This window comes from Mastacembelus armatus, chromosome 22 (assembly GCF_900324485.2).
Source record: "Mastacembelus armatus chromosome 22, fMasArm1.2, whole genome shotgun sequence".
In the NCBI taxonomy this organism is placed as follows: Eukaryota; Metazoa; Chordata; class Actinopteri; order Synbranchiformes; family Mastacembelidae; genus Mastacembelus; species Mastacembelus armatus.
Window position 1 is genome coordinate 12471145 of NC_046654.1, and position 11736 is coordinate 12482880.

Below are 11736 nucleotides of genomic sequence, written 5' to 3' on the forward strand. Positions count from 1 at the left end.
CAAACGCCACCCTACAAATGCCTCAACAAAACAAGTTGGCCTCAGTTGTGATTTCTAATCTTCCTGTCTTCCTGCTCCTTTTCCTACACTTATCACATCTACTTCACGCCATGTTGACAGTGTGTCTGTACATCATGTCTTTTACGGCAGCAGAGAACAATATCCCACCATAATTACAAGAGAAAACACGAGGTGATCAAACACCTGCGGAAGCAATGCAGCACAGAAAGTGAGTTTTAACGGATCACAGTGAGTAACAGCAAAGACATCAACAGAAAAGACCACTGAGTGAGTCGGGCAGAAAGCGAGCGAAAGCCAGGGCAAACCACTACCATGTGTAAGATTACAAGTTTCAAGAAAAGAATCCAAGTTCTGACTGACGTCTCACCCATGTCTCAAAATGTTGGGGAGACAAGGTCTGCTTTAATGTCTTCCTGCATGTGAGGACAAGTGCAATCAGTTTAGATCCCTGAAATCAAGCTTACAGGCTACAGTTGCTGTCACACTTTAGCAAGGCCCGCTGATCTTGACAACCGCTTGTTTCTAAAGACAACAAGGGGGTGATAGACACCGTCACCATGGAGTCCAACTGAGCAAATCAGATCCTAACCACTGAGTCCCGGTCTGGTTGCGGAGGAAGCTCTTGCTGATGACAGACAAAGGAAAATCTCAGCCGAGACATCTAGACAAACAAGATAATTATCACACACAGACACATGCACAAACACAGATGCAGACACGCAGGCTCAGATGCTCTTTTTTTTTTTTTTTTTTTTTTTTATGTCCGTTACAAACACATGATGACACATATACAAACACAAGCATGCGCACGTGTGCATCATTCCACATGTGCATGCTTGCTTACAGACATAACAGACACACACATCCTGGTCTCTTACTTAATGAGGGGCCAGCAGAAGGGTGGGTGTGTGTGCTGTGGCGACAACTCATAAGCTGCTGAAAAATGTTGTTTACAGTTTTCACTGGTGTGACTTTAAACTGTCATCTGCTGGGTGCAGCCTTTGAGATGAGGGAGTTACAAAACGTAACAGTTTGTCTTCCATTAAAACTCTGAACTTCAGCAGCGCTCTATCTAGCATCTATGCTGTTTGATGAACACACTTCCTGTGGGATTTAGGAAGTAAATGGCTCATGACAAGTATCCACACAGCTCTACTGTAAATGCTTGAAATAACCTCTGTGTTATCCGTAGACTAAATAATCTCAAATATGTCTCCATGGCATGTTGTCAGCCACAGTGTTGACTATCTACAGTAAATTACAGAGAGGGGGAACCTTCTGTCGCACGCTTTGAAATGAATCTGTTCACAAAAAGGCCGAACAGTTTTTCTCCTGGTTTTAAAAAGGTTTTCCAGGTTTCTGTCTTTTTTAAAAAAAAAACAAACAAAAAAAACATACCATTTACCGAGGTTCAGCGAGTTTACTGGCTGGCAGTCCTGTCGTATTTTGCAAATGTCACTCAGGAACCGACACTCAGCGCCTGCCTATCTACCAGACACCTCACAATCCAAATCAGGAAACTAAACTCTCTCTCTGTGCCAATAATGTTTTGCACTTAGGAGTGTCAATCAGGGAGCTTGTGAAGAGGTGCGGTAATCACACATTCTTTTCTTTTTACACTTCGTTCCAATTATTACTTTTTACCTGCTTCGCAGGGCAAGCATTCATCTCACACTCTATACATTCGTACCTTAGGACTGTGTGCTATGCATAAGGATATCCCAAACTCCATCTATCTGTCAACTCCTTCTCCTTTAATGAAGATTTTTTTTTCCCCCCATCTTTGGTTCTCCATCAGTCAGATTCACACCTTCTCTCTTTCACTCATCAGTCTAGCACTCTTACTCTCTTTCTCTCCCTCCTCCTTTACTTTTCCCTCCCTTCCTACATGTTACCATGGGATGTGCTGTGCATTTTGTTGATTTTTCACAGGGAGTGCAAGACTGAGGTGTTCAGCTTTCACCGGTGGGTGACCTTGTGTTTCCCTTCAAACATAATGAGCTGGGACATAAGGAATGCTTTGGCTGTACTTCACTCAAAGGTGATATGTACAAGGGCCAAGCTTTAGCAGCCAAAGCTTTAGTGTAGTTAATATCAATGTTTAGATTAAAACTTTATAGTTGCCGAATCTATTTTAGTCCCAGCTATAAATCCCCATACATTAACACTAAATGACTTGAACTACTGTTTGACTCCTGTGTGGCTGCAATTGGAGGTTATTTGAAAGTTACCTGCTGCTTCCTGGCACTGGCTGCGGTTGATGTAGGTGAAGTGGTGGTGGCAGCTCTGAGACTCACACACACAGCCCTCAGCGGTCAGGTTGCAACCAGAGAACATGCAAGCTGGATTAGATGGTCCCACATACTTCTCTTTGTGTCTTTCCCGGTGCTCGTGCCTCCGATTCTCTGAAATCAGGGACACGCACACGAAAACCATAGTCATCAATGAGTCAGGCAAAATGGCACCACTAAAAAGTAAGTGCAGACTCACTAGACAAAGTCCGAGCATGTGTGTCATCACTATGATATGTAAGTAGCATTAGTCACCTCAGAACCACATCTGTTGTGGATTAGCTCCTCTCAATGGACAGCATTATTCCCCCCTAACTCACAAGTCTGGATTAGTCTGTGTCTCAACATACATGTGAAGGAAAGGGCTCACCTGACTTGCTTGCTTTCATGCAGGTTTCTTGGTCTGGGTAGGTGAAAGAGCCCAGGCAGGAATGACGGGCATCACACACACACTGTCCTCCAGCTGTGTCACAGCCTGTCATCAGGGGACAGCGCTCGTCCTCAAGGCCTGCCTCTGGATGGTCAGGGAGCACTGTGGCAGGAAGTAGGGAAAGTAGGAGATTATTAACTTCTCACTTGAACTTGTTTATTTTACTCACTATGGCTGTGAATAAACTGACAGTGGACAGAGGCACAGGTTAAGACAAAATGCATCAGAACACAAGACTTAAAAAAGTTGCTGTACCCAGCCCAAAGCCTCTGTAGCAATGCATCACCACAGTCATTACGGGAGTGACCAGTGTATTTCTGGACTGCCATCCCTCCACCCTCCTCATTGTGCCATGCTGCTTGAGCCATTGAGCCCATTTGTTTGCTTTTGTTCCACAGCATGGGGCCCTCCCAGGGTTTCCCTCTCGGCTGGTTGTTGGAACGCCTCTTCTGTATCAAGGCCACTTGCACCATACCCATTTATTGTTCTTTCGCCTAGTAAACCCCCCAAACCCATCCCAGATGGCACCTCAAGGCTTTGCTCAACTTGGACAAAATTTCACGATAGGAAGGAATGTAGAGAGAGTAAAGTGTCACAGTGCCATGTGAGCTGAATAACCACCAAAACCCTGGGATTAAAAAGGGCCCCAGCATACACTTCACCCATAGTATTTCTTTCATATTCATGCATGAATAAAACCCCATATATACCACCAGCAGAGTGGCAGCAGAGTACAGACGATGAGACAAACTGTGACACAGAGTAACCCATTCCCAAACATTTAGCTCTAAGGCCTCAAATCAACAAGCATGGAAGCGTGATTGGAGCTTATCATAATACTCAGGCCTCCTTGTCTAAACATGTAAGCATCAGAACAATACACCAGAGGAAAAGGTGTAAAGGTTTAACTTCTCAATATAAACACAAGCACTTCATAGTATATTTGCCCGACTACTGTAGTGATCCTACCTGAAATAAAGCCTTGTAAAACGAGAATCATTTTCATGCTCAGTTAGGGGTCAGAAACAATAATGGGATGACTCAAAGTGACTGGAAAGAAATGGAATTCCATTCTTCGCTTTCAAATTACGTAGATCATAATAAAACACATATGTTGATGCATGCTAATTTAAGACAGATATTCCTCTATGGGAAAAATCCTTTCGCTTACTGTAATAAATTCGACTGTAGAAGTGAATCGATGTAAGCGTCCTTGGAAACAATGTGGAAGATTCGTGGTGATGCAGGATGCTCACCAACCTTTTGGTAAACAGCAGCCAGTTATAAGGAGTGAAGGTTACCTTCAACATGAGTCAGCCTGTGCTGTTAATAACTCTGACAGCCAGTGAGTCTGAAAAACGACAAGCAGCCTTTCCCTAGATCCCCACTAAAACATCCCCTGTATTTTCCTGTCACCTTAAAATGATCTTCACCTCCACACAGTTGCCATCCTCATTGTGTCCTTAGCTGAAAGTCTGTGGTCGTAGCCTGTGTGGGGTGCTAAATCTGGTATGTAGCAAAGGAGGTAGGAGTCGAAACAATTAATGAAAGGCTGGACACTGAAGACACTGACTCATGAGCTAATTTTAGTTTGACCCCAGTTAGTCCAGTACGTTCTAAGCTGATCTGTCTCAGCCTAGTACCCTTTATCCTGACCCTGGTTTGTTTTGGTCTAGCCTGGTTATCAATTATCTTGGACTGGCATGACTCTAGCCAAGGTCTATGGCTTTCATCCCAGGGGGATTCCTCTGTTAGCTACTGACTGCTTGTGTTGGCATCCAGAGCCAGGATGGGAAAACTGACCTCTAGAGCCCCCCTGGCTGATAGAAAGCTAAAAGGAAGTCTTTGAAACATTAGATAATAGAGGAAGAGTAGAAGGCATGTGCAGGAGTGCAGTGGACATAGCGTCCCTGTGAGAACGACACTCTGTTACGTGGTATGTTAAGTGCCTCTGGTAGCTTGGAGGATCTTGGTGTAGGAGGCTGGACAGAAGAATACACTGAGAACATCAAAACAGATCATTAAGTTCCTTAAAGAATGAGAATGGTTTCACCTGACTTACACAATCTGAACACTAAAGCAGATACGATATAGTTAAAGGCCAAGATCTCTTTCTGAAAGCAAGTGCTTGAATAACAAATGCAAAAGGAAACTGACACAACTTGCAACCTGAAGCTGCTACAATTCATTCAGTTTTTTACATATTTTTGTCAGCTTCTGTGTTTAAATGCCAAACTCCTTCATGGGAAAATGTGATTCAAATATCCAGAGTATTGTTTTTGGCAAGCTGCAACCCTTAGGCTCATGTGAATATCTTTGTTATTTCGCTCACTGAAAAGTAGTTTGCTTACTGGAAACAAAGCCTGGAATGAATCACTTACCTGGTTTAAAAAAAAAAACAAAAAAGGGTCTAATTAATTTACAATTCCTTTTACATATCTGCATCTTACATAACATTCCCAAGTCTGGAAAACATAACGTTCAGTGACTGCTGCAGCTTCCCCTTGACTGAAGTTTATAATTGCTATGTATTTCGGAAGCTTTTTCAATCCTGTCAAGCCAATGGACAGTAACAAATTAAAAGCCTGCTGATGCATTACTAAAGGTATTCCTCTCATAATATGCAACTTATCACCTGTGTTACAAGGTTGTTGCATCTCCACAAAAAGATTTTGACCACCCAGAAATCAAACCTGTGAGCAGAAAGACAACGGATCAGAAAGCGGAAACATTTACCCCCTACTCCTGATTGCGAGTCTAATCACTTTAAGACCCTTGCAGCTTCAGCAGGGAAATCTGGGATCAGCCCCCAGCAGCTTGCCTACTGTGGCCCCTGAAAACATACCGGGAGGTGTTGATTTACCCCCACCTAGATCCTCCAGGATGTTAAGGTTGTTTGTGTGTATGTGTGTCTGATTTAGAGGTCAGGAGCATGCTCAGAGGCCCCCAGAGCCATGGGACTGGAGCCATGGCTCAATCAGAGGAGCCATTAGGTCTCCCTTTCAATCCAAAGCTGTTAATTTGCAGAGGAGATGTCCTCCAGACGCCAGTTTAACCTGTACATTTGGCACAATCAGCAGCAGCGTCTCATGGGATGACCTGGGGCTCGATAGCCCTGGAAAATCCATGTGGAGTCCTGATTTGGACCACCACATGGATGGATGATGGGAGGGCAGGTTCAGGGAATCCAGAAACCCACCGAGAGCTACTTTTTTTTTTTCTCTTCTCTAGTCCTGCCAGTCCCCTTCAATCAACCTAAAGAGAAGGACACAGTGCAGGTGGAGGGGTTGGGGGGGCGTAGCTCCTACTGGTTATTTGCTCCTTAGGGAAAGACTCATACTGCCTACTTCATTTGCTGTGAGGAACCTGACACCCCAGGCTTTTCTTTGAAGTTCACAAAGTTGCTCACCGCAGCCGTATAGCAGCGCAGCTCTGCTTGGCACCATGGACTGGCAGGCCGGTGAGAGACTTTTACATTTGTGCTGTCAAACCATTACAGCTCTAAGATTCATACAAACAACACGGAAAACAAAAGGCAGCTTATTAATTAAATTACAGCGGAGTCCAAGTTCCAAAACACAAGCATCATTGTTGCTCACTGCATGGGTAAGAACGGGACCTACTTGGGCTGCAAAGTGTGCCAAATCACTGCTGCCAAACTTTTTTGTTATGCTGCTGAGCTGAGAGTAAATGAAGCTCTGAGGAGAAGAAAGAGCAGCTGAGAATGACTCCTCTGCTGGCAGTCAAGAGCCCCTCAGACCCGGGGAGCTGCTCCAGGCTCATATGGACAAGGTACACACTGACACGGTCATTAGAGTCAGGACACAACTGACATCCGGACAGTGATGCCTTCAGGGTGACTAAAAGAAGACCTGCAGCTCTTTCTCTGCGCCCTCAACACCTTTTCTCTCCTTCTATGATCATTGTTCAAGTATTTATTAGAAAGGACACAGTGTCAGGTTCACAGGACAGACTTCCACCCACCTTTACACACTCCAATTTCGGGGATAACCGCAGCTCCAGTTCTGTTGACAGAAGCGCAGGTCAGCCCCAGGGCGCAGTAACCATGTGTCCAGTCATGACCGCCGCAGGGCTCCCACTCCAGGCGGGTGCACTGGTCACAGCATCCGCACGGATCTCTGGCCAAGGTCCGGCCACCTTCGCAGGCGTGCGGGGCTTTGAATGGACATGCCCGGAGATTACACGGCGTGCACTCGTGTGCCGATAGAGCCCGCACCACAAAGAGCACACTCAGTAACACAACGGAGCACTTGCTGAACATAGTTTCAAAAGCCTTATGTCGAGTTCCCCCGGAGAAATCGTGCGCCTCCGTCAAACGACGCGACACATGAACTCACAGCGATGCGCCCTGCTGAACTGAGAAGTCTCCCCAGAAGTTTGGCTCTGAGTGTTGCCTGAGGCGTGCTCTGTGTTACACCGCGGTTCACCCCTAAAGCACAAAAAATACCACCCGGTCTGAAGTGCGCGGATGCGCTTTAAGTGGCAGCGGTATCCCAAAGGTAATGGTTCGACGGGAGCAGGTAGACGCGCGTCACACGCTTCTCAGATGAGGCAGACCGGGACTGTGTGCGCCGTCCACAGAGGGTTGCTGACAGCCACACGCGAGAGACGCAGTCTGAGCTCTAAATTGACATCCAGGCATATAGAAATTAGCGGTGCACCCCTCCCACTGATTGACGCGGGAGCCGACCAGTCACAGGGAGGGAAAGGAGGGCGGCTTTGAACTGTAACTCGGCTCCGTGTTGAGCAATGCTCCTGCTGTCTGTTTCTGCTGTTTCATATTCAGTCATCTTTAACTCCTTGTTTTAGATTATACCCTTATATTAACCGCTGATCTAAACTATATACACAGTCACTTTGAACTGTCCTAGTAAAAGTAGCAGTAAAAACAGAACACACTGAACCAGCCCTCACTGATATCATATCTTTCATGTCACAAAGTGTGTTCACATTAAGGCTCCTGCTCTTTAGGAGGTAAAAGGTCATTTGATTGTTGTTTGTTGAAGCCATGTTGTTGGCAGATGGATATGTGTATGTGTATGTGTGTGTGTGTGTGGTGGTGTTTTCAGTATTTGCTGATTTTTTTCCCCACTGTCATTAGAAACATTTCCTCTTCAAACACCAATCAGATGTCATCAGGGGATGATTTTCCCCCCACAATGTCAACAACACACAACAGCACCTCCTTCATTTGCAACATCTGCCTGGAGCCACCCGCTCCAACACAAACACAGCATCCAGGAAACCAGTCCCACAGCACGCATAATCAGTCCTTGCAACACAACTCCGCTCTTGTCCTCCAACACTCCCTCCGCCCCCCCTCGCTCCATCCCCTCCTTAAAGCTGTTGTCAAATGGGCTGACCCAGTGACCACTGGCTGGACACCCACTGCTGGTTGACAACAGATCAGACCTGGGCACTGAAGAGCCTTGGCCCCCAATCACTTGCAGAGACCGAGCCTACTTGCCTGGGTGATAGGCTTTCCAACAGGGCTAGCTGGCTATTCTAAGAGGGTCCTCATCCTCCTATCACAGACCACGGGTTTGAATCTCACCCCACCTTCTTCTTCTCTGTGGTTATATTTATGTAGACCTGTACTGGGATTGGTTGCATAAACACTAAATAAATCAGGTATTTTTCTGCTCCTCTCTAATCAGAGAGTCAGTGGGGAAGCGATCAACAATACAATGACTCGGGCCACTGGAACTAGATCACATCCTCATTAGACTCACTGAACTCATGCCCTGTGTCAAATGTTGCACGAAAGTGGCATTTAGGAACTTTTCACACTGTTTCATATGTGGCATCAAGCACCGCAGTCAGGTTATCTCTCACTTGTTTTTTAATTCCAAAGAAGTGCCAAACAAAGCTGATTTGATCTGTGGTATGTTCTCTAACAAGCAGACACTTTCTCCTCATGTGCCTGGGTGTTGGTGACTTCGCATGTGAGTCCCTGAGCGGAGCAAACAAAGGGAAAAGGTGGGGCAGTGGAGAATGTTTTCAACAGTTTTAGCAACTTTAACACATGTCTGTGTGTGTGTGTGTGTGTGTGTGTGCATGTGTGTGTGATGTTCTGAGTCACAGATCTCGTGGAGATACAGTGGTAGGGCTGCCAGCTTCACTCTCTCCTACACTGAAGTTATGTGGAGACTGTGATTCAGGCTTGTGGACTCAACTTTAGTCGGCTTAACTATTCCGAGCTCCATCAGATGAGAGTTCACGGAGTGCGATCAGAGATTAGATGACCCCTCTCTGTCATCCACCTCTGTTGCTTCTCATCAATCCTCTGCACAGGCAGCTGATTCACACCCTGCTGCTGTGGAAGCATCCCCCGTCATCAAGAGGTGTTTCTGGGATGTGGATGGGTGTGAATGATGGTTCGGGGAAGAACTAATTGACAGCAGCAAAACAAGGTTGACAGCGACGTGAGTCCAGACGTGGAGTGTGATACAAAGTGTTGAGTGCATGTCGAGTGGACAGCATGAGGCACACCTGATTACAAATCCACAGGATGTGCTCCCAGAACTTTTTTTTTTACGCTGGTGGTTATCTCCCTTGCTTAGCTTATCTGTGAGCACAGGGTGCTGGACTGAGCCATCATTTTCAGACCCAGACGAAAGGGGTGGGGTTGGTGTTGAGTGGGGATGAGGGGGGATAAATGAAATATATACTGACAGCCATTCAGACATCTACGAAATAGAAATATGGAGGATTTAGTATGGATGGTCAGAAATGCATACACTAAACAATGGCCTGTTTCAAACTCAGAACAGATGAGGTCATCTGGTTTTTATACCAGCCGCCAAAAAAAGAAAGAAAACCAAACATTAGACACATGACCGAGGCGTGAACACACCAAACATGTTCAGAAAATGAGCCAAAATGATTAACAAATGCAACGCAATGTTTTTCTTCTGAAACAGACAGCTACACAACATATTAAAGTAATAATTGACAGAGATGATTACTTCTATTTTCCATTACTGCCACACAGGGGGCCTCACAGCGCTTTTTGGTCTCACTTTACACTCCTCATTTGTTTGGACCGCTGTACAGAAGAGTTTGGAAACAGTCAGAGCAGTCCAACAGAAAGAGTAACTCATCTAGCAGGAGGACAGACCTGATTTCCCCAGTCTGGTTTACAAAAACAGTTAACTTTATTCATGCTGTCCTCTCCTCTTTCTACGGCCTCTGTTTTCCTCTGTCATTTTCTCTTTCTCTTTGGCCTTTCTTTCTGTGTTTTCTCTTTCTCACTGTGAGGTCTGGTCCAGTTGCTGTTTTCCTTGCGTAGGCTATAATAATGTGTTTTGACACTGTCATGTCTCCTGCTGTCTTCTCCTGTCTGTCTCACAGACCCCCCGTCCCCCCTCCCCAGAGTCATTCACAGCAGCAGAGTAGCAACTGAGCAAGTCCTCTCCTGCTTTTTCTGGCCCTGAGCAGTCCTGCTTGAATGTTAAAGGGTTTAGTGGGTTCAAACAACCCTCAGGATTATGTAATTTGGCTTTGTAATCTGTGAACTGGATGTTATCTATGATGTAATGGGGAGACGACTTCAGTCTAAGAAGATACAGTGGTCATTGGAGTGGATCAGTCACTGCTATATGAGATAGTGTGAATGTCTTTTTATTGTCATGAGGAGGGGAAGGTAGGTGAGATTTTCGTGGATAAGCCAGGAACTGTTAGGGTTGATGACCTCTTTTTAACCCCCGCCAGTGGAATGGGTCTTTGGCAATACTGTTTTGTCAGTCCACCACTTGGGAACAGCTACTGATTGGATGGCCATGACATTTCCCACCAACATTCATGATCCCAGGAGGAAGAATGCTCCTGACTGTGGGGATCACCAGACATTTCTTACACTTTGATTTCTGATCAAATGTAAAACTAATGATATTTTCACTATTCTGTGCTGCGAATTCTAAACATGGTAAACATACACCTGCTAAACATCAGCACGTTCGCATTTTTGAAAGTGCTGCAATGACACATAAAGTTTCTGGGTTCGATTAGCACCCTGACTCATTGTGACTCAGCCTCAGACCCTTCCTGCAGTCACGGCTCAACTCCTCTGGCTGCAGACTATACCCAGCTCTGGGCCTCTCGCTCTCTCCATCCCTTCTACTTTGAGATCCTGTGACCTTGCGGAGCAAATGGCCACCAGCTTGTTTGACAGTTGTAAGTGGCATACTTGCTCACCCCTGTCGTGCTCCGGCGGAACGTTAAGTGGACCTCTCAGAAGTTTTAATCTGCAAATCTATGTGATGATGGTGAATTCCTCAGTGGATTTGAACCTAAAAGAACCCTTGTGTCCCATTCCCACAACACCTGCCCAGTGTAATCTTCCCTTTCATACGCAGGATCATTGGGACTATTGAACTAGTGAGCTGCAGGGGCTCTACGGTTACAGTAAATGAGTAGAGGGTGAGGCTGTAACCCAGATTTTCTGTTTGGTCATAAACTACTCTGAGTGGGTGTAGCTCTGTAGATATTTGTGTTGTTGATTAACCGAAACTGTCTTGTATTTATGTGTGAATGTACATAATGAGTGGTTCTCATAGACAAGTTTCATTGGGCCTGAAGGGGTAAAATGACCAAACCTCATCTTCTTTTTAAGTGTTACAACCCTGAATTACATCATAAAGCCACAGGCTTGTTAAAGAACATACTGTGTTTCCAAAATGTTTAGTGTAACATTCAAATGTGTTAGTGACACAATTTAATTTTTCCAATGAGTCATGATCAACCTTTTGTCCAGAATCACTGTGAATTCCTATCATTATTAAAAAGTACTGTTAGTAGTTCTTTGAAGACAGGTTTCTGACCTCTAATATAAGTTATATATTCACACTCCTCTTTGCTTTCTTTTACAAAAATGCTGCTCTCACTCAGCACATACAGTACAAACATACACCTGTGACTTTACAGAGATGATTCTAGTGGTTTCTGTGGGCTTCAAAGAGGACGATCCCCAGT

The 11736-nt window shown here is 45.3% G+C and overlaps 1 protein-coding gene across 2 annotated transcripts in view; it reads right to left on the reverse strand.

The window, feature by feature from the left end:
* The window catches only part of LOC113132912 (cysteine rich transmembrane BMP regulator 1 (chordin-like)), a 30838-nt gene extending 23174 nt beyond the window's left edge, over positions 1–7664 (reverse strand). For both annotated transcript variants that reach the window (XM_026311476.2, XM_026311391.2), the window contains exons 1-3: positions 6727–7664; positions 2683–2844; positions 2253–2426 (exon numbers count right to left, since the gene is read on the reverse strand). In XM_026311476.2, coding sequence (XP_026167261.1) covers positions 2253–2426; positions 2683–2844; positions 6727–7024 — 634 coding nt within the window. In that variant the 5' untranslated portion in view covers positions 7025–7664. The remainder of the gene's footprint in view (positions 1–2252; positions 2427–2682; positions 2845–6726) is intronic.
* Between the last annotated feature and the right edge of the window lie 4072 nt (positions 7665–11736).